Source organism: Aythya ferina, assembly GCF_964211825.1.
Source record: "Aythya ferina genome assembly, chromosome: 18".
Taxonomy (NCBI): Eukaryota; Metazoa; Chordata; class Aves; order Anseriformes; family Anatidae; genus Aythya; species Aythya ferina.
The window spans coordinates 1316835-1340630 of record NC_140317.1 but is presented as its reverse complement, the minus strand read 5'-3'; the positions used below and the strand labels follow the sequence as shown (position 1 = coordinate 1340630).

At 45.8% G+C, this 23796-nt stretch overlaps 1 protein-coding gene across 11 annotated transcripts in view; it reads left to right on the top strand.

Annotated features, from left to right (window-relative positions):
- Positions 1–23796, top strand: part of MYOCD (myocardin) — a 248357-nt gene that overhangs the window by 122214 nt on the left and 102347 nt on the right. For all 11 annotated transcript variants that reach the window (XM_084491766.1, XM_084491776.1, XM_084491773.1 and 8 more), the window contains one exon: positions 10945–11174. In XM_084491766.1, the coding sequence (XP_084347892.1) occupies positions 11027–11174 (148 nt within the window). In that variant the 5' untranslated portion in view covers positions 10945–11026. The remainder of the gene's footprint in view (positions 1–10944; positions 11175–23796) is intronic.

The window sequence follows — 23796 nt, the reverse complement described above, 5'->3', positions numbered from 1 at the left end:
TTCTATCACAGAGCTCATCCTGTCTGTTTCCTTAGTCCATCAAGGCTGCTGGGAATGGGACTGTCCCCAGGTGTGCAGGGCCCTGCACCCATTGTCTGGGCAGTAACTGGCATGACCCAAGCAACACCAGCCCCGCACACAGGACTTATGAGTCAGACCTTGACAATGCACAAGATTAGCCTAAAAGCACTTCTACAAACAGAACAAGCAGCCATAACAAATCTGAGGTTGATAGCTGCTTTTTGAAACTTTTTAGCATATTTAGAATATTGCTGCTTGTTTATAAGATTTTAAGGTTTATTTTAAGATTACTTTTAAAACTGCAAGCATGGCCCAGATTCATAAGGAGGAGTTTTATCTAATTCAGAACTATTTGCATGTGTTGTCCAGTAAAGTTATAGTAGTATTTCTATCAGACTTTTTTTTTTTTTTTTTTTTTTCCCCCCGGGAAATAGCCCTGGACATATGAGCAGTGCTAAGAACTGATTATAACTGCCAGGTGGCATGTGAACTGTGGTCCCTAAGTACTTCTAATCTTAAGCCAAATGCAGAAACCACAGCTGACAAAACTCAAGCAGAGGGCAGTAGTACAGCAGCACATGTAATGGGGTCTGGTAGCCCCTATGCCCTGCCCAGGCCTTGCCCATGGTCAGAGCTGACAGTGAATGTTTATATTGTGTCTCAGCTCCCAACCCAACTTGTCCATCCACTGCACTGTGTTTCTGGGAACTACCAGAGCTCAGTTATAGATTTGGCTTTCTGAGCCTTTGCATCTCTTTCACTATTCTTGGTTGTATTTGATTAAAAACCTGTTCAAATGTTGTTTGAAATCCAATCACAGCTTCAGTTCTGGAAGAGAAGGTCCTGTTACAATTGTACTGGGGACTGCAGACAGTCTCAGCACTTTGTTTCTCATTCCTGAGGCCTCTTGCCCCAAAGATGTCAAATCACAGCTCAGCATGGAAAGAGGTTTTGAACAGGACGGTGAACAAGGCTGATTGCAGTGGATTACAGGAGTCAGGGCTCAGCAGAACATAGGAGCCCAGAGCATGAGGGAAAAGTGCTGGAGTCTCCACAGGGGTTGTATCATGGCTTTAGACAGCAACAAGTCTGCAGGAATGCCAAAGGACTGGCCCTGGTCTTTCCATCCATTCCTGTCAATGCTGTTAGCATGGCCAGTTTGAATAAGATCTCTACAAGAGCAGGAGCTGAGACATGAAGTGTGCGGGCCTTGAATATTTTCAGAGAAGGAGACTCTTGTGTGTGTCTGAAGCTGCGTCCCAGCGTTGTCACCTCTATCCATTCCTTACACTACCATCCATCACTCACACCCCTTCTAATGGATCCCATTAGCTGTTTTCTAGCTGCAGAGACATCTTTCCCCATATGGTGCCAGGAGCTGGGGTTGCCAATACAGAGCCTGTGCTCAGTGGTGCCATAAGAGAGTGTTAGAACTTGAGCACTATTTACATAAAAGGGGGTTCCTCTCCATCCTGTCTCAGCACCTAATGAACCCACACTGGTGGGCTCTCCAAAGAGTCTGTTCCTACTGCTATTTGGAGCAAAGAACAGCTTTTTTCCAAACTGTTGGGAGTGGAGAGATTCCAAGAACAGATAGATCTCTGGGCTGAACACCCTGGGATAAGAACTGGAAGTGGTTCAGAGTGGCCACTGTTTCAGCTGATGCTTGACCTCTCCATTCAGGCCCATCACTTAGGGTCTCTTCATAGCCTGAAACAAGAAATATGTGCTTTTGGGAGCAGATCACCCTTCTTGCTCTTCAGCTTACAGATAGGCACCATGACTGTGCCTGTTTCACTCTGGTGAATATGAAGGGAGTCACCTGAGACACACTGTTCTCAAGGCCCTGGATATTTACTGGAGACTGCTGGTGTTCTGGGTCTGATAAGGAAGGTGGCAGTGGGCACCATTTCAGATTTTGCACAGGCATCAGCTAAGGGATTTTGTATAGCACAGGCCTCCCCCTATTTCCACCTTGTTTAACAAGGATTTCAAACTGTTACCTCTTAGAAGGCTAATGCTGACCCAATATTTCTATAAAAAATCACAAGGTTTTGCAGAAGCAGCAGGCAGACGTAAAAGCAGCAGTTGTTTGCCATTGCCTTTTCACATTTCATCACTCAGAAATGTTCCCATGAAATCACCCCCAGAGCCTGCTGCAGGCTCTGCCAGGCATGCCCACACTTCCTTTGTTTACAGGCACTTTGCATGAACTGGGAGGAGATACTGTTGCCTCAGTTCTGCAGCAATGTAAGCAGGAGCATAAGGAAGTCTGACAGATCTTTGGGAAGTCTTGCTGATCACAGAATCACAGAATCCCAGAATGGCTGAGGTTGGAAGGGACCTCTGAAGATCATCCAGTTAACCCCCCTCGCAGAGCAGGATCACCTAGAGCACCTTGCGCAGGATGGCACCCAGGCAGGTTTTGAATATCTCCAGAGAAGGAGACTTCACATCCTCTCTGGGCAGTCTGTTGTAGTGCTCTGTCACCCTCCCAGTAAAGAAATGCCCCCTCACACTGAGCTGGAACCTCCTGTGCTTCAGTTTGTGCCCGTAGCTTCTTGTTTTGTCACTGGGCACAACTGAAAAGAGACTGGCCCCATCCTCTCGACACCCTCCCCTCAGGTATCTATATATACGTTACTGAGATCTCCCCTCGATCTCCTCTTCTCCAGGCTAAACAGGCCCAGTTCTCTCAGCCTGTCCTTGTGCAACAGGCACTCCAGTCCTCTCATCATTTTAGGAGCCCTCCTCCGAACTCGTTCTGGTACTTCTATGTCCCTCTGGTACTGGGGAGCCCAGAACTGGGCACAATGCTCCACGTGTGGCCTCAGCAGGGCCGAGCAGCTGGGGAAGATCACCTCCCTTGAGCTGCTGGCAACACACTTCCGAATGCAGCCCAGCATCCTCTCAGCCTTCTGGGCCACAAGGGCACATGCTGCCTCCCTCCTGGTCTGCCTGCTGTCCACCAGGATGGCCAGGTCCCTTTCTGCAGAGCTGCTCTCCAGCAGGTCATTCCCAGCCTTTAGTGGTGCTTGGGGTTATTCCTCCCTAGGTGCAGGACCCTGCAGTTGCCCTTGTTGAACTTCATAAGGTTCCTCTCAGCCCAACTCTCCAGCCTGTCGAGGTCCCTTTGAATGGTGCACAGCCCTCTGGGCTATCAGGTACTCCTCTGGGCTTTGTGTCATTAGCAAACTTGCTGAGGGTACACTCCGTTGCGCTGTCCAGGTTATTGAAGAATAAGTTGAACAATGCTGAACCCAATACTGACCCCTGAGGGACACTGCTAGCCACAGGCCTCCATCTAGACTCTGCGCCTCCAAGCACAACCCTCTGAGCTCTGCCATCCAGCCAGTTGACAATCCATCTCACAATCCACTCATCTAGGCTGCACTTCCTGAGCTTTTCTATGAGGATGTTATGGGAGACAATGTCAAAAGCCTTGCTGAAGTCATGATAGACCACATCCACCACTCTCCCCTCATCCATCCAGCTAGTCATCTCATCATAGAAGGATATCATATTGGTTAAACATGACTTCCCCTTGGTGATTCCATGCTGACTACTCCCAATCACCTTCTTATCCTCGACATGCTTGGAAATGACCCCCAGGATGAGCTGTTCCATCACCTTTCCAGGCATGGAGGTGAGGCTGACTGGCCTGTATTTGCCTGTGTACTCCTTCTTGCCCTTTTTAAAGACTGGCATGATAATGGCTCTCTTCCAGTCCTCAGGCAGCTCTCCTGTTCTCCACGACCTTTCAGAGATAATGGAGAGTGGCCTAGCAATAACATTGGCAAACTCCCTCAGCACCTGTGGGTGCATTCCATTTGGAATGGAATTTGTGGAAGTCAAGTTTGCTTAAATGATCTCTGACCTGATCCTCTTCAACCAAGGGAAAGTCTTCCTTTCTCTGGACTTCCTCTCTTGTCTCCAGGGTCTGAGATTCCTGAGGGCTGATTTTAGCAGTAAAGACTGAAGCAAAAAAGGCATTCAGCAACTCTGCCTTCTCCGTATCATTTGTCATGAGAACACCTTCACCATTCAGCAACAGGCCAACATTTTCCCAGTCTTCCTTTTTCTACTGATGTATTTGAAGAAGCCCTTCTTGTTGACCTTGACATCCCTTGCCAGATTTAATTCTAATTGGGCCTTGGCCTTCCACGTCACATCCCTGCATACTCTGAGAGTGTCCGTATATTCCTCCCAACTGGTCTGTACCTTGTTCCACATGCTGTAAACTTCTATTTTCTGTCTGAGCTTTGCCAGGAGCTCCCTGCTCATCCATGCAGGTCTCCTGTCCCCTTTGCTTGACTTATTGCTAATAGGGATGCACCGATCTTGAACTTGGAGGAAGTGATACTTGAATACTGACCAGCTGTCTTGGACTCCTCTTCCTTCCAGGGCCCTAACCCATGGGATTCTTTCAAGTAGATCCCTGAAGAGGACAAAGTTTGCTCTCCTGAAGTTCAGGGTCACAATCCTACTTTTTGCCCTCCTCACAAAATCCTGAACTCACCAGTTGGTCACCCTAGGAGAGACACCTCTGCCAAAATGTCTCACTGGTTACATCACTGAGCCCTGGCAGCCTCGCTTTCCTCTAATGGTCACCACATGTCACTAACATGTCAAACCATAGTCATTCAGTCTAGTTTTTAAAGTTCTTTTCAATTATGACATTTTCTACTGCTCTTTCCTTGTTACCACATTATGACAGCACCTGCAATACTGGACATACTATGTCTTCTCCAAAAGAATAGATTAGCTTCTAGGTGCTACTACAATGTAATAAATTACCTTATACAGGGAATCTTCATCCGAGGAAGGGCTTCTAGGTGCCAGAAATGTCCTGTGGAAATGTATGCACAAACCAGGGAATTATTTCCCAAGGAGTTCATGGCAGTGAATCTGTTCATTATGGATGCACACTACCTTTAAGTTCAATTATTACAAAAGCATACAGTTTTTGTCGATCTGGTTTTGTCCCAGATATTCTCAGCAAAGTTACATGGCTGACAGAGATGTGGATCCTGGGAGGATCTGGGTTAATAACTCATTTCCTAATCACCACTTCCTCTGCTATTTTTCACCACTTAAAGCTTCATTCTATGAAAAATGAAGGATAAGTCACTTCTTTTGAAAATAGCTTGAGGGGATGGGGCTGAGGGCAGAGCTGAGATGTTCTCCTGAGAACAGGCCCTATCTCTCATCATCTTCCACAGGCCAAAGGCCAGGAGCTGTCCTGAATGAAGACAGCTGCCACGTTCTATCAGAGGACTCTTTGCTGACGTCTCAGGCCACATAGCCTTTGGGCATCTTGGAGCAGATATCAACACTGGGAATTTGGAGGCTGGGAAGGAGATACTACCCTAAAATCTCTGGAGTGCAAAGAGTTGGCAAACTTTGCTGAGCACAGGGGTTCATGATGTGACCAAATACTAGGAGAATTTGCCTTGAGTGAAGATTTTATGGCATCATGTTTGCATAGCTTTGTTCACTGAGTCTTGGCACTGGCTCCATGGAGGGATTGCACAAAAAGCTGCATAAAATAACCCATCAGTGGAGGGGGGTATCCAGTATCCAGGCTTGTGGCAGGTTTTTTCGATTTGTTTTCCATTCACTGAGGAAGTCTCCTGGCTCCCTTTCCAGGCAGCCCTCCTTAGCAGCAGCTCCTTGCATGGAAGATGAAGTGGTGAGCAGGTCACTTCTCCAGGGCATGGGAGGAATGTGCAGATCTGTGGGAAAGAGCCTGTAGGCTCCACACAGTACCATTGCACTCAGCTCCATCAGAGCACAGGGCTTTCTGCATCCTCAGGAGGCATGAGGCAGTTCACTGAGAGGAATCATCCAAAGGGGACATCATCTGCAAGGAAAACAGCAAAATAATAGCCATGGTACATTCCCTGGCAGCCCTGGGATGGTCTCAGAAGAGCAAAGGTCTCTTGTTGTTCAGGGTGTGGGGCTTCTTCTTCAGGGTGTCATCTTCCTTGCCAAACTTGACATGGCCCTAAGGAAGACCAGGCAGGGTTCCTGATGAAGCTTGTACGTAGTAGGGTTTGATCAGCATCTGCAATACAAAAGTGCAAATGTCCATGAAACTTCTGCCCACAGGAATCCAGAGCTACTCTTACTGTCTCAGCACTGTAAACATCAGCTAAAACACACAAAGTCCATGTTTAGTGAGATGGTTTTATCAGCAACATTCCTGCAAGCAGAAGTCCAGGAATACAAACACACCACAACAAACATGTGAAGAATTTGATAAGGTTGAACTGCATCTCTGAAAAACTTTCTTCTGTTTTTTCTCTTTGGGTATTTAAAGATTTATGTTGAGTCAGGATCGCCTAAGAAGCACTTCACTTGAATTAGAGCTAAATGTATTTACTTCCACTTCAACATCTGATGGAGCAAACAGGAAAGCAGGCAAGGATTTAGATGGATTCAGTATCTGAGGATGTATAATCTATGCTTGTTTCCATCTTGCATGCAGGAGGTGGCACAAGGGAAAAGGTGAGAAGGTATAAAGTGAACAAGATTAGATGTATGGGTCCAACTTGAACAGGGAGTAACTGGTCAGACCAACAACGCTATTAACATTGCATCACGTAACATAAGGGAGGGGGGCAGCCTTCTGAAAGTGTGATTCATCAAACCATTCCCAAAGATAAGAAGCAAAGTGTGTTTCAGGGTGTTGCACCTAAACTTATGCATGCTACCAGTAAGAGCCAGGTGTCTAAGCATGGGACTCTCATGCCTATACAGATGTCCCAGATATGACAGATATTACTGTAGGGACACTCCATTTCCTTTTCTTCTCTCTTCCCTTCACCCCCCCCCCCCAAAAAAAAAAAATAATAATAAAAAAAAATCTGTTTTACTCTTGATGTTTTAGTTGTTGTTTTCTTTTTTGTTTGCTTTTGTTTGTTTGTTTTTTTTTGTTTGTTTTCTAAGAAGAGGTTACAGTTTTAAAAGATTAAAATATTTTAAAATAATACTGTGAAAATTCACAAGTGACTTGCTCTCCTATTTTTATTTATCGTGTTTATTTTGCAGTATCCTGGAGAATTCAACTTCTTATCCCAATTAGGGGTAAGGGAGAATTATAAAAATCACAAAAAGTTTTGTGGTGTGGGAAAATGACTTTCTTCCAGCTCTGATAAACTTGAAGCAGCGTGCAGAGCTTGAGGCAACATGCATAGGTGGATGGTGTGTTTGAGCTCTTCCTCCAGTTAAAGCTGGGTGATTTCACAATGGCACTTCTGCAACACCTGAGTAGTACTAGGCACCCAGATTGGATGAGGGCAGTGACAGCTCTGGGCTTAGCCCTTTAGATGAACAACTGGCTGTGAGCATACCTGCAGATTGTTCCAAAATAGAGGCCAGTAAAGGGAGGTCAGGACACACTGCTGCATGGCCAGCCATGTCCCAGGTCCATGCCTCCATGAACACACATGTGCCTGTGCTGCACTTGCTTTGGTTTCTGGTCTCTGAACCTTCTCCCTTCCATACAGCGATGTTCGTCCCCAGAGAGCAGGACAGCAGATCTTGGAGTCAAAAGAGTACATGGTGTCTGTGGGCATTGCAACAGCTGCTGGGGAGGTGGAGGAGCAGGGGAATTGTAGAAGGGCATTCTGGCTGGTTGTACTGCTGCATTGCCTCCTCCTGCAAGAGTGGGAGGAAGGCTGTACCGCAGGGTGTCGCAGCAACCTTGCAAGCCACTGATCCAGAGGCAGTTGGTTGCCTGAGGGTCACAAGGCTTGGGCTCTGTCAGTGTTGAGCTCAGCATCCATCTCCAGTCCTTGGGGATGGTGAAACTTCACTGGGAAGTGGCAGTGACATTCAGGCACTACCTCCTGCCAGGAAATCTGTGCCTGTTCCTGAATGTTCATGCATGAGACGAAGTGTCTGGACATTGTGGATCTGCACCAGTCTACCCCAGGGAAAGATCTGGTCAGGGGCGCTGTAGTTGTGTAGTTCCTGACAAGATTGACAAGGGTAGCTTTCAGAAGACCCTGAATTTAAGTGCTGAAGTCCTTGGAAAAGAGACGCAACCAAACTCCATATGGGCCTTTATGGGTGCACAAGCACATGTAGTGGGAAGCAAAGCTGATCTTCCTCCACACTACATTGCTCTCTGCACAGAAAGCAGGGAGGCTTGTGAACCAAGCCGCTGCTCCTGAGAATCTCCAGTGGCATACAAGGAAGCACCCACCAGCTACCATTGTAGCCTAGCTTTATGAATTTGATATTTATAGCCAGAGAGAGACGGGACACGGCCTGTACTGTGTATAGACTTGCAATTTATGTGTTGGCAGCAGTGGTTGATGGGAGATGTGCTTTGAGGCTCAAAAGTGTGCTTAAACTTTGTAAATACAATCAGTTCAGGCTGAAGTGAGTGAACAATGTGGAATGTTTTGAGGCCAAAACTGACTTTAGAAAAAAACACCATTGAGCCAGTGGTACTTGAGAGTGTTGTGAAAGCATGCATCTCCAGGGCCGCAGCGTGACCTCCTGGCTCAGACAGTAAGGACCCCAGTACAATCACTGCAAATTAAAATGTTGCGTATGCTCTGAGTGCAAAAAGATTGTACACAGTGCCTGTAAGAAGCCTTCCTGAAAGACTCTCGCCTCTGCTGGTGGTCTTGCAGTTTCAGCACTGGATGTCTGGCTCACAATCTCTATTTTTCAAAAACATTAATAATCATAATCCATATAAAACTGTCATATTGGTTCAACATGTACGTCACCAAAGCCCTGACTCATTTATCAAAGATTTAGTGTTCATTTGAACACAGTCTCATTTTTGTAAGCAGATGCATTTTGCTGGATTGCCCTGTCATCACCCACTATTGCACTGGAAAGATGCATCATATCAGCAACTTCTAAAAGTTAAAAAATGTACATTTTAAAATAGTAATGTAAACATTTATTGCATGTTCCATGTTAGCCATGAATTAAATAGAAAGTTTTGGAGATAATGCTGCTTGTTCAGAAGTGGGTCTACAGACCTACAGCCACTGGTGAATGAATGTACAGCAGATTTGTTGACCGTAACAGTGGTGATTATGCAGTGGTGTCACTAGAAAGGAGACCATGAGCTGCCCAAGGGAGCTAAAAAATGTTCAGGCAGAGATGTAATCTGAGAACGTCAGTTCAAAGATTTGGTGTGCAACACAGCCCTAGCTGGTCTGGGTGCCTGCAGGGCTGTTTCCATGGCATAGACCTGAGTAATATGCATCATGTTGAGCATGTAAGATGGGAAAGAGCTGCAAAGGCAAGTAGCGAAGACAGTGGAGGGAAGCAAAAAGAAGAAGGGAGGAATTGCTGCGAGGGTTTTGCTCAGACTGACACACAGACACAGACTGAATTTTGATCAAGCATGGTTCTGCATTTTATTTCAGTGCATAGCCACCAGGGTTATGTAAGGACACAGCCTCTCCCAGGCAATGCATATGGAGACAGTTTATGACCCATCTGCAAAGCAATACAAAGACACAGGCACACCTGGGACGTCCTTCCTAAACACTACATGGGTACCCCACATGATATCTCTCCTGGCAAAGAAATGCAACACAAAGCAGGACGGAGGGACACAATATGTGACCTGCTGTCAGTGGGACATGGCCAGGGGGCAGTGGTGAGGGCAGGTGGGGGTGGGCAGTGAGATGGATGGGAATGAGAATGGTGGCAAATTCTGTGCCGGTGCAGGGTAGGAAGCGGGGTGTGAGAAAGTCCTGGCATGGGTAGCGTGGAGGAGATGGTATCGTATACAATGCACTATTCTTACTTCCATATACAGTAAATTGGTAAGTTTTTTGTATTAAATCAGATTTTATCACTGAATCAATCTTGCACTTTTCTATTCTTGTTCTCGACAAATGACCTTTTTTAGCTCTCCTCAGTTCTTTCCTGATGGGACTCATTAGGAGCTGGTGCTGATTTTTACAGGCATTCACTTTCACTTAGCATCTGGAGATTTTTCTTTGGACAAAACACTTTGTTGAAATGGTCCTTGCAGCCTTCTGCTGCTGTGCTTAGTATCAGCAGCTCCTTTTGGGTCGTGTGTCTACATCCCACAAAGACATTTGGCATAAGCTGTATCCTTCCACTTCCACTCTCCAGTGAGATATACGTGTCATCAAGGGAAGCACCTCCTTCCCTAGATGTTTTGTTGAAGTGAAACCTGAATTTATAGAATTTCCTGAGAGTTTTCCTGATGTATGTTGACTAAACTCCATGTAAAACTCAGAGTAGAACAATGTAGTAAACAAACAATTCTAATCTTTCAAGAACTCTCAGAAATTTTTACCTAATCTGGTGAAATACTTCAGAAAGGCTTTAACTCTACTGTGTGTGGTAATCACAGTTTTGATGTCAAAGAATAGTTTTGCATGCACACTTTACTAAGTGTTTACTAAGTGTTTTTACACTTTCTGGTACGAAGGGTAGCTGCTGCTTGCTATTGATCATTTGCTATGTGTATCATGCAGTTAGCAGCCTATTCTGTGTTGTATGCAATTATTTCCATTAACTAGATTGCTCAGCTAGCCAGAGCCTTACATAAAGAAATGTTGTTCTCCATTTGTAGATCTGCTCTGCATTTCTAACTGTTCAGGAGCTCTCTTATTTGGGTGCCATGTGCCTGTGTTATTTCATAACACCCTTGGCTTTCTGAAGGTATTCTGTGCTTATGGGTGAAAATTCTCCCGTCAAAGCAGCCAAGGATGCAGACGCAACAGACAAGGTGGGCAGGATCATACAGGCAATAATGAATCCTGAAGTCTTCCCCTGAAATGTTTCTAATGCATGACAACAGATGGAATACTTGCTTGTGGTCTGATTGCTTTACAAATGCCAGTATTTGTTTACTGTTACAAGGACTGATTGGAGAATTCGTTCTTACCTGCTCCTCTTCTCTTTCAGGGGTCGCTTTGGTGTCTGGTTCTCTACTTTAGTATCCAAAGTGGATCAGCCAGAATCTGGATCAGTCCCTGCAGGCACGGTGATGAATGGTGTGATCAAACAGGATTGCTTGGACCACAAAAGTGCACCAAGTGGAAATGAAGAAGAAAAGGCACGCAAAGAGAAGGCTGTCAGTGAAGTGAGAGATGGCACCAAGCTCCAGCCACCACCCTTTGCAGAGCGGAAGAACGGTGAGTACCTCTCCCAGTGGTGTCAAGAGAGGGAAAGTGAGTGAGCACAGACTGGATAAATGCTGATTTAGCATCTCTTACATGTGCTGGGTTGTGGCTCATCATTATTCTTATGTGTGGGATTTTTGAAGGTATTTCTGGTGGCAAAATTTTAAGACTTAATGGAAGCTCCATGTTTCTGTGTAGGCTTAAGTGCTCTTGTCAGACTTGAGGCAGTTGCTATGTGCTTTGCAATCCAAGTGTTTGGTATAATTTGGGGATGAAATATAACATTTCAAGGCCTTAGGAAGAAACTGGTGTTCTGATGGTAGTAATGCAATTTGTTGGGGAATAAGTGTGATGCAAGGTTGGTCAGTGGGGAAGTGGGGCGAGTATTTTGTTTGCAAACACACTGATAGACTTGTTCCAATCTCAAAGAGCACTGAATGCTTCAGGTAATCTTGTCTTCAGCAAAATTGCTTCAGATCAATGTAACAGAGAACAGAATTTCACCTCGGCCTCTGAAAGCATCATTTGTGGTTCCTTGGCCATGGGTCCAGAAACTAGTCTTGTTGGTTTAAGTGGAGAGCTGTTGGAAGAAGGCTGATAGACAGAAAAAAAAAAGAAAAATAAAATAAATAATAATAATAATAATAAAAAAAAAAAAGCAATTCAGCCATTCAGCCTAGGCAATGCATGCTCAGGCTGAGGAGTTGTTTGCTATTTCTTTCAGGCAAGAGTATAATATATGAAATGAAGAAAATTCCTTTTGTGCGCTCTAAGCCTTTCAACATGAAGTGTTCAAAATATCACACAATGTGAAAGTGCAGCTCAAAGGCACTATTTTTGCTTTGCATCTTTGATTGTTTGCATTATTGTACAGAACCCAATTTTTCTCAATCACTATAAATCATAAATAATCTAAATGATGTCATCATGGCGATGTACTGGTGTCAGACTGGAAAAACACAGCAGAGAATCAGGCCCAGAGTCTGTCCATGGTCAGATTCAGTCACACCAGTGAGAGCACTTTTTTTCTGCTGTCCCAGATATCAAAGTATACTTATGATAACATGATACCAAAGGGAAAGAAAGATGGCACACAGACCTCCACAATTCCTCTATAGCTTTCCAATTCTTACTTTTTGCAACCATTTTCCTACATGTTTTTTGTCACAGAAAAAGCAGAGAAAGGGCCATTTCCAGGTGCCCAAAGGTAAAAGCCACCTCTGAGCATGACCAGCAGATACACAGACACTGACACCAACTGTGCTAAGCCCTGCAGGGCTGCGGGCAGTCACCTCGCAGCTGACCCTGTATTGGAGGCTCATCAGCTTGGCCATCAGCTTGGTGGTCCACCAGGTCATGGCTCCACCCCTGCAGCCCCTCTACGCAGGGCTGTTTGCAAATTCTCAAAGTGAGAAGAACCCCCACAGTCTGGGCATCTCTCCAGCCCTTTGCTCTTCTCCTTTTGCTGCTTTTCCCTTTCCTTCACACTTTTAGACAGTGTAAGGGCTCAGCTCTTCCTGCTGGCCTTGCTCGGGAACAGCTGTCTTCCTTCATTTCACATCATCTCAGGAGCTGGTGGGCCTGCCAAGTGTCATGCATCTCATGTGGCACCCAGGCTTGCCTTTGATGTCACGTTCTCTGGTGTGACAGCTCCTGCTGGGCTGGCAGAGCAGCCTGAGGAGCACCCAGCTGGGGAGCGAAGAAGGAGGGTGGCACCCCCCAGCCCTATAGGCGACCCTCCACAGCGGGACACAGCAGTCACCTCCCATTGCTTTGTAAGCCACCACAGAGTCCTGAAGTAGATTTGTCCCATCAAGACAGAGCCTCCTTATCCAACTCAGTGCCTTTCGTAAGGTTACCACAGCAGAAACTTTGTACGCTGTGCCCCACTGTGGGATGAAGGGTTAGTACTTGGAATTGCTATAGGTAAAAAGGAACGTGTCACTGTCTCCTTTCTTCCCAGTCCCATGAAGGGCATCTGTACAGGTGTATTTACCAATCTTGCCCTCATCCTCCAGCCTACAAACACAAGGAGGACAGCAGCAGCAGGAAGCAGGGCTCTACCATCCAAGACTATGTCACTGAAGGAGGCAGTGGCTGAGAATGAGGTTAGGGAAAGAGGTGCAACTGCCATCTGTTGTCATCAAGGGCCTTCCAGGGCAAGTAAGGCCTCCTGAAACCAGCTAGCAACATGCCAGGACTGCATGTAATCATAGAATCATAGAATCATAGAATATCCTGAGTTGGAAGGGACCCTTAAGAATCATCAAGTCCAACTCTTGACACCGCACAGGTCTACCCAAAAGTTCAGACCATGTGACTAAGTGCACAGTCCAATCTCTTCTTAAATTCAGACAGGCTCGGTGCAGTGACCACTTCCCTGGGGAGCCTGTTCCAGTGTGCAACCACCCTCTCTGTGAAGAACCCCCTCCTGATGTCAAGCCTAAATTTCCCCTGCCTCAGCTTAACCCCATTCCCGCGGGTCCTGTCACTAGTGTTAATGGAGAAAAGGTCTCCTGCCTCTTGACACCCCCTTACGAGGAAGTTGTAGACTGTGATGAGGTCTCCCCTCAGCCTCCTCTTCTCCAGGCTGAACAGGCCCAGTGACCTCAGCCGTTCTTCGTACGTCTTCCCCTCAAGGCCTTTCACCATCTTCGTAGCCCTCCTCTGGACACTCTCCAACAGTTTCATGTCCTTCTTATACTGTGGTGTCCAGAACTGCACACAGTACTTGAGGTGAGGCCGCACCAGCGCAGAGTAGAGCGGGACAATCACCTCCCTTGACCTACTAGCGATGCCGTGCTTGATGCACCCCAGGACACGGTTGGCCCTCCTGGCTGCCAGGGCACACTGCTGGCTCATATTCAACTTGCTGTCTACCACGACCCCCAGATCCCTCTCTTCTAGGCTGCTCTCCAGCGTCTCATCGCCCAGTCTGTATGTGCAGCCAGGGTTTCCCCGTCCCAGGTGCAGGACCCGGCACTTGCTCTTATTGAACTTCATGAGGTTGGTGATCGCCCAGCTCTCCAACCTGTCCAGATCCCTCTGCAAGGCCTTTCCACCCTCATTCGAGTCCACAACTCCGCCAAGTTTGGTGTCATCAGCAAACTTGCTCAAAATACCCTCTATTCCTACATCCAGATTGTTTATAAAAATATTGAAAAGTACCGGCCCTAAAATGGAGCCTTGAGGGACCCCACTGGTGACCGCCCGCCAGCCTGACGCAGCCCCATTTACCATAACCCTTTGGGCCCTGCCCGTTATCCAATTGCTCACCCATCTTATGATGTTTTTATTTAGCTGTAATGCTTTATTTCAAGAAGAAACAAGTGCAATGAATGTGATCCCCTCCTCCTGCCCTGCTACATCCCATCTCCTAAGGGGACAGGGTGTTCCATGCTCTTCCCAGCAGAGCCCTCCAGCTGGTGATCTATGCTTGTTCAGTGGGCCTTGGACAGACACCCGTTCATCAAGGGCACAGCTCCTCAGAGAGGACTAGCTCCTGCTTCAGTCTGAACTTTCAAACCACAGTCTTTATTTGATTTAACTTTGATTTAATAAAAAGTCTAGCTAGAATATTTTTAAATAGGAAAATAGTCTTTTAAACTCTTGTATTATTCAGAAATGTCTGAGGGGATTTCATTTAAATTTGTAAAAATAAATCACCTTTGAGCAAGCAGAAAGCCCATCCAGCAGGACCTACAAAAACCCAGGACTGGATGCGTAGGCCCAGGACAATGGAGACTGGTAACCCTACACTCAGCAGGAATCCTGACGTGTGTCTGCCCCCAGTCCTTGTCCCTTTTCTACCTCTGGGAAAATATATCGTCAGGCAGCCCTTTTTTTGTCACATACCAAAACTGCACCCAAAACCACAGAACACAGTGTTTAAACACTCAATGGCATCTCCTCCTCCTAAGTTCTGGTCCACACTGGCCTGAACTGAGCAGAGCTGTGAACTGCTGTTTTAGAAGACCGTAAGGCAAACATGACTGTGGGCCTTCCTGAAGTCACTAGTGACACTGGGTTTAGAGCTGAGCTGTGCCTCGACCTCCCACCCTAGCCACTGTGTATGCACCTTGACTGAGTACTGGACCTATGGGCTCTTGCACTTTTGCCTTTCCAGGGCAGGTATTTAGAGCTCAACAAGGTGACTTCACCCTCAGCAAATGCTCCACCCAGCCTCAGTAATAAACTGAGCTGCACACTGGTGGGATAGCAGTTCCTGACAACACCTTAAGCAGCTTCAGGATCCATAAACTGCATCTCTTTTCCTGGTCTACCTAAAACCTTCTCAGATCTTGACACCAAGCCAGTGGTAACGCTTTAAAGAATCAATGCTCCCAGGGCATTTTCTTCAGCTGTTAATATTTTCCCTTCCCTTCCCTTCCCTTCACTCCTCATCCCATCATGCTGCACACCTGTTCTTTATCTGTGGCAGCTGTGCCACAGGAACACCTGTACAACACTTTTCTCTGCTTGTCTTCTCTGGCTTGCATCAAGCCTACACATACTCTACACCCCCCTGTGTCACTGAAGATAATCTGTTCTCTGCACACCTTTCTGGCGCTGGGGAAGGTGGAGAGGAAGCAGGCCTTGTGAATGATTTTGGCCAAGCATCTCTCCCAGTGTCAATTTGGTCAGCTGGATTTTAGAAAGAGTTTTATGATATCACCTATAATCACAAGAAAGAGGATCAAAGGACATGCTAGAGCTAGTTGGTATCAAACAACTCCTTAAAGGCTGTCTCATTTCATGTGCTCAGTGTGCAGGGAGTTAAACATCCTCTGGTGCGCTCCAGAGATAACAAAGTCCCTGGCTCAGTCATGCTATCTCTGTTCTCTGTCCGTAGGACTCAAAAAGTAAAATGCATTTACTTTTATTTAAAAGTAAAATGTATTTAAGTTAAAGAGTTATCTAAATGCGAGGCCTATCTGATCTGTTGAGGCTTTCTCTGCCTCATGACACCTACTCAGGATGGGCCCAGTCATCTCTGGAGGGTTTCCCTTCTCTCTGATGACTATTGAACTTTAAATGACCGTATCTGACTGAGACGTGTTAGGGAAGGGATTCATTTTACCCATTTGTGTCTCCAAGTTTATCCATACACATCAAGTTTGGGTGTCAGAGCATACACAGCAGGTCATGGATGCAGTCCATAGGCATGTGGCCAGAGGCCATTAACTAGAAAGTTGCATGAGATTGACCCCACCTCCGGTATTTAGATAGTTGCATTTAAGAGAGCTGAAGAGTTCCACTTGTGCCTACTCTGGTTCACCAGCATGTTTGCTAATTGTTCATAATGTTTCCACATAGGTTTCCCATTGCTGATTTTGGAAAATAATGTAGTTAAACTCATTTGTTTATTTGTATAGTGAAAAAGACCCTCTGACCACCAGCTCCTTTAGCCCCTTGTTACAAAGAAGGATTTTCAAGGGCCCATCTGGTTTGCATTTAATGTAATGTGCAGGAAGGTTGCTCGTTTTCAGGGCCCATGTTCATAAGCAGTAGAAGGTATGACAGTTTATTACACGAATGGAACTTTTTATTGCTGGGCTTTGTTGGGCTGCCAGTTAGGCGGAAAAAAAATAATAATAATAATAAAAAATAACATGCTTCCTAGTCCCTATCAAGGAAAATTAGAGAGCATTAAATTCTGTTCAAACTATCAGCCATTGGTAAGCTGGTAATCAAATCCAGAAAGGCTGGTGGGAGGTCAAGACTTTTTTGCTCTTAATGTTTCTGAATCATCAACTGTTATGAAATACATGTAAGTGAAACAGAAATACAAGAGCGATTTTGATCCAGAAGTCATCACAACATCACAGTGCATAGGCCAGAAGAAGCAAGATACCTACAGATCTGGGGGAGAAAACCCTAAATAGTCTTCTCTCAGCTCTTGTGGTGAGCATGTGTTTTAGTTTAATGCTATATTGGAAAGGTTATTAAATTACTATCTAGTCCCAAACAAAATCTAGCCTTTGTTCCGCATAGCCAGGTATGAGATGTATCTACAGGAAGATTTTCCAAATTACCTTTGGATCCAAATCAAATAAATATTGCAAACATTGTATTGAACCCAGGTGATATCTAAGCCTCAACAAAATATCAGCCTGCAGCTTTGAACCACACAGCCCAGCTTTAATGCCACTTAAATCAGAATGCAAGAACTAAAAGAATTCCAGGAATCCAATGATATAAACTGTATTTTTAGAGCTGTGAGTGACTTGTGAGAGTGAAACATTGCAGTGACTAAAGATAGCATAAGCAAGGTTTTCCATGATTTATCTCAAGAACGTTCACAGTAAGTTAAAGTCGTTGGATGTTGTGATAGCAGCACCTACATGTTGGCGTGGTTTCAGGACAAGTCATTCATAACATATTTGTCACAAAGCAAAATTTCCATAACAAAACTCTGAGCTGCCTCTCACTTCCACAAGCATCATAAATATCACTCTTCTATTAATCCACTAAGAGGTTTATTTGTTTCCTAGGATCAGTTTTTTCCTTTAATAAAGTCAGGTACTAAACCTGCTTGCATGCTTCAAAAGTCTCCCATTTTTCTCTGTCTGGATGAATGATCAAAGTAGCAGCAACAGAGGAGGGGGACCCTGCCTTGGACCCAACCAGTCATCCCACTCTGTTCCTCTCTGCTGGCCACCTGAAGTTTAGTTTTCACTTTAATAGGAGTTCATTGAATGACCCATCATTCCTTCTTGGGGGGTCTGCATTGCTTTGTGCACCCAGAGGTTGGGTAAAATTTTTTTTTTTTTTTTTTTTTTTTTTCTCTGAAACTCATGTCTGCAGGAGTCATTTTAAGGATAAAGTCATGGCAAACATTTCCTGACATCTCACGATCAGCATTGCTCTTGGTTCCTGGCCCTTGATATCTGCAGTTTGCAAGGGTAAAGGAGAGGGGGCTGCACTGCAGAACTGTTTTCTCCTAGCTTCTAAAACTCTGTGATGCATGCAGACATGGCTTACCCTACAAAGCACTCATCTCACAGGCAGGTGAGTCTGTATCCTGCAGCCACATGCTTGGTAGACTGGGCATCACCTTGAGTCTTGTTTTCTCATGTGTCAAGTTCCAGTTCAGCTTCCTGTACAGAAACCCAGTGGAAATGGAGCAGCCCTGGTCCTGCTCCCCAGGCAGGGCTCCCTTTTCTGCTGGGTGGGGACATCCCGTGCAGGGTAAGGAGGGTGGCCGGGGGACTGGAGTCAGTTCCCTTCTGCCCCATCCTTCAACTAGCCCTGCTCTCAGTTGCATGGTGGTCCTGAACAGCTGCCCAGTCTCTACCCAAAACCAAGGCTATGTCCAATGCCTATATGTCCTTCTGTCCCTCCCCACCCCAACCCCCAGTGGGGTTATGTGTGGGTCACTCTCATTTCTGGGTTTCTTTTTCAGGTATCTTTTGAGATGTTTCTGAGAAGGATTGTCATCTCATTATGTGCCAAAGCTGCTCCTTTATTTCCTCTTCCAGAAACCAAAGTGAAACTGGGACAGCCATTTGTCATGATCTTTGTTGTTGTCCCATCACCCCTGACCTGCTCATCAATGATGTGCTTTGAACCAGCCCTGGCAATGCTTGAGTGATCCCATCTTGTCAGTTATCACAGCCTAGATGTTGCAAAGAACAGTGGTGCTGAGGCCTAATGGCCTCTCTGTTGTATTCAATGGACCATTCTTAGGGTGAGGTTGCAGTCTCTGCCTGAGTGCACCACTGTTCAGGACCATTGCTCAGCATCCAGCAGTAGTGAGCCCCCCAGGTACAGAGTCTTCTCACACCCCCATCAGACTGGCATTAGCACTCAGTGTTGAGGCTCTGCCTGTTGTCCTTTCCTTGTAACCATGCCTGTGATTAAACAAAGTGATTATAAGCTTTAATTTCCCTGATGCCCAGGGGAAAGATCACTGATGTGTCCAAGTGCAGCTTCCATTTTTGTTTCATCTAGTTTACATTTGTAGTTCTTTCTGTGTTGCTTTCATGATCTGTGCATTCTTGAGGAAGTTGCTCAGAGCACTTGCAGATAGGTTACACTTAACATCTGCCTCTTTGTAGCTAATTTTGGGAGCTACCTAGTTATGGGTTAAGTTCAATCCAGGTTACACTCCTTAACACATAATCAAGCTTGATAGATGGAATGTGAATGACATTTGAACACATAAAACTTATTTTTGAAATTGTGATCTGTAATATAAAACAAGGTATTCCTGAAAACATAAAAAGAAGCATCCTCTTACAAGAAAAACACCATATATTGCTCCATTCATGGTTAACCTGCAGGTGACTGAGCACTGGCACAGGTTGCCCAGAGAGCTAGTGAAGTTCCCTCCTTGAAGATCCTGAAAAGTCAGCTGTACATGGCCTTGGGCACCCTGCTCTGGATATTCCTGCTGGAGCACAGGAGCACAGATGTCCTCCAGATGTCCCTTCCTACCTAAAGAATTCTGTGATTCTCTGGGACTCAGTAGTGCATAAGCTCCCTAACATGAAAACTTCATTAGAAATCTGGAAAGGATTAGGTATTTCTGGAGGTAATGAGGATATCCACATCACCGTGAGCCAGCATGTATATACCTAAGTGAGGAATCTAAAAGGGAATAGCAGGGAAAGACATCTTTTAGTTGGTTATCCCCTCATTGCCTGCTTCAGAACTATTTCCTCTTTCATATGGGGTACTTGCTACACTTATACTGGATATGTCAAGGCACATGCAGGACAAGGAGGTGATCCTAGACAGCCAGCACAGCTTCACCAAAGGCAAATTGTGGCCTTCTATGATGCAGTTACTACATCAGCTGACAATGGAATACTGAGTGATGTCATCTACCTGGACTTCTGCAAGGCCTTTCACATGGTCCCTCATGACATCCTGCTCTCCAAAATGGAGAGATATGGATTTTAAGGGTGGACCAGTCAGTGGGTAAGGAGTTGGCTTGAAGATCACACCCAGAGAGTGGTGGTCAATGGCTCTATGCCCCGGTGGAGGCTAGTGAAGGGTGGCATCCCTCAGGGGTCTGTCTTGAGACCAGTGTTGTTTAAAATATATATCAATGACATTCACAGTGGGATCAAGTGCACCCTCAGCAAGTTTGCAGATGACACCAAGCTGAGTGGTGCAGTCAATACAACAGAAGGAAGGAATGCCATCCAAAGGGACATGGACAAGCTTGAGAAGTGGGCCCACATGAAATTAATGAGGTTCAGCAAGTCCAAGTGCAAGGTTTTGCAGCAGGGTTGGGGCAATCCGAGGCATGAACACAGTCTAGGAGAAGAACTCACTGAGAGCAGCCCTGCAGGGAAGGACTGGGGGGTTCTGGTGGATGAAAGGCTTGACATGATCCAGCATTAGCAGTATGCACCTGCAGCCCAGAAGGCCAACTGCATCCTGGGCTGCATCAACAGAGGGGTGGGCAGCAGAGGAGGGAGGTGATTTCACCTCTGCTATGCCCTGGTGATTCCCCACTTGGAGCACTGCATCCAGGTCTGGGGCTTCCAGCACAAGGAGGATGTGAGGCTGTTAGAGCAGGTCCAAAGTAGGCCATGAGGATGACAAGAGGGCTGGAGCACCTCTCTGTGGGGAAAGGCGGAGAGAGTGGGGTCTGTTCGGCCTGGAGAAGAGAAAGCTCCAGGGAGACTTTATTGCAGCTTTTCAATACTTAGAGGGGGCTTATAAAAAAGATGGAGAGTGACTCTTTGCTCAAGCAGAAAATGACAGGACAAGGGGGAATGGTTTTAAAAGAAAAGAAGGGAGATATAGATTAGAGATTAGAGGAAACTCCTTGCTCAGAGGGTGGTGAGGCACTGGAACAGGTTGCCCAGAGAAGTTGTGGATGCCCCATCCCTGGAGGTGTTTGAGACCAGGTCGGATGGAGCCCTAGGCAACCTGATCTAGTGGATGACATCCCCACGGGGCATGGAACTAAATGATCTTTAATGTCCTTCCAACCCAAGCCATTCTATGATTCTATAATACATAAAACTGGTCCATTTGTGGTCTTGAATATACTGCATTGCACATGGAACTCCCTGACCCCAGATACTATTCTGCTATTATTACTCTCTTCTTTTTGTCACTATGCAGTGTCAAGGCCACTGCTGTGGCTATTTTCAGATTCTTACCTGGGTATTATTTCTGATAGTAACCATCTCTATCTGGATTAGTAAACTGGAGATGGAAGTTGGGTGAATTTTGACTTAGAAATGAGGCTTAAATATTTCTTCCAGGTAATTTGTCTGTTATGCCATTTTACCTAGTCAACTCTTTTTTTGAACTCTTCCATCTGGGACTGGTAGGTTCCTTACCAATGTTCCATTCCTATGTAAAATTAAATTACATATTTGCACAGAAACTTTTAAAAAACTTTCTCTGGCACTTGCTTCATACTTAGTTTTCTCAGTGCTCTCAGTTGGTGAACAGGAATCCCAAAGGAGTTACAGAAGGCTGTCACAAAGTACCATAGACTTCATTGCACTCAAAAGCAAAATTAGCTTTGCTCCCAATCAGGAGCAAAACCTTATAATTGATCCATCACTGCTAACACTGATAGACTTTCAACTTGTGCTGTTGTAGTACGGGTAAGAGGGGAAGAAGTGATGACTTGTTACAGCATTTAATAGGAGATCACCAAATTGTAAAGATTATGAAGGCTGAAGAGATGATCATAAATGGTGTCTTCTGTCCCTGAAAAGAATGAATATATGAACATACTAGAACAGAACATGTTTCCAGTTAATGTACCATCTGTGTTAGATTTGTCCATTCACAAAGAGGAAACAGATATTTTTACTCTGAATGGGTTTTTAAATTAAGAGACAACAAGGAAAGAAAGAAAGTTGTATCTGCGTGTCTGTGTGCGCAAGTGTTTGTGAGTATGGATGTGCACGTGTGCATGTATGAACCCTGCAGGCAACTCACTCTGAGCTGTCTGACCTCTATACAATTTACAGAGCAATGGTGTAAAAACCACACAGCACCACATAATCCTCATGACATTCTCCAAAGAGCAGCACAAACAATTTTTTTAACTAACTTAATGGAAATTGTCATCAGTACAGGCAGCACAGGGTGCAATGTCAATTGCCCTGGGAACCAGCCCCTGCCCATGACAGGGTGATGGACTCAGGTTAGACCAGGGGCTCACCATGCATGGTCCTGAATGCAGGGCTTCCTCAGGCAGCCAGGAAGGCACAGCTAGCTGCAGGGCTCCTTGAGGAACTAGGACAGCCCTCAGTGGTAAGGCAGCACCTGGGGTGAACTAGGGCTGGCCCCCAGGTCACTGCAGAAGAGAAAGCCCAGGGCTTTATGTGCATTTGCACCACGGTGTTTCACTGACTTGCAAAGCCCAGAGAGGAGGTCTGAGAAGCTGGGATGCTGGTTACTCTGGACTGAAAGGAGACAATGCAGGCACCTGTGCCTGGAAATCATGAGGCACATTGCTGCTCAGATGGGGCTTGTGTGCTGACAGTTCAAGTGGAGCCACAAACTCATGGAGAGTTGGGGAGCCCCAGAGAGACCAGTGAGACAGGCCTGACCCAGAGCCTGCTCCCACAACTAATCACCAGCCAGAAAGGTCTCCGTGGGAGACCTGCTTGGAGTTGGTTGTGTGCCGACTGGCTAAGGCTAGATCCTGCCATCCTTTGACATTCCTGTGACAATAGCTCTGTCTGCCCTAGTGCTCCCTTGTGTGTCCATTGCTCTGTTTGTATGACAAGCAAAAGCTCCCAGGGGGCAGATGGGCTGTGATTGGAGCCCTTGCACTCCATTCCCATGTTTACTGTGGATCCGGCTTTCTCAGGGCTGGTCTGGGAGGGCTTGGAGGGGTGGCACTTCCAGGAATCCATCTCCAGATCCAGTGCTGCATCATCTTCTGGTAACATCTGGCACAATGCATTTATGCAGATGTTTAGCACTGTGGCTGCTTCACTGGGGTGATGTTTGGAGAACAGCTCTACGGATGAGAAAAGCTGCTTCATATTGGGGCTGTGCAAACCAGCTCATATATTTTAAAATGAGAAGAGAGGAAACTCACAGCTGTGTCTGTTATACATGCATTTAGGGCCAAATCAGGCCTCAGTTTCTGGCTTGGACATATAGAACGCTGCAGGGAGAGGGCTGCTCCTTCTGAGGTAGCTGAGCAGCAGCAATTTCTCTCTGCAGCTACTGCTGCAGCCCTGGGGCTATACAGACATTGCTTCTTCTTCACAACAGCTCCCAGAAGGTGCAGAAAAACTCTGCTGCCTTGTCGTTATTCCCCCATCCTCCTAAATCATGCAGTTCAGGGGCAAGTGGTAATGGAGGGTATAATGTGGGGATACAAGAGATCAATGTGGGCAATGCTTCACTAGGCTTTTCTGGGGACTGGGGTAAGAACTCTACTTTCCTTCCCATATTGCTGCAGTTTCTGCTTTACAAACCCACTTTCTCAGTGTGAAATTCTGCCCTGTCTCTCTGATCCCTCCTGCAGGAGAGGAACATTGTGGTTGCTGAGGTCTGTGAAGACTGTTGTCTCTGCCATAGTTTTCCTCATGCCCGATTGTGCTGTGTTGCTGGTATTTTATTTCTGTAATTTGTTTTTTTTGTTTGTTTGTTTGTTTGTTTGTTTTTGTTTATTTTGTTTTGTTTTCATTAA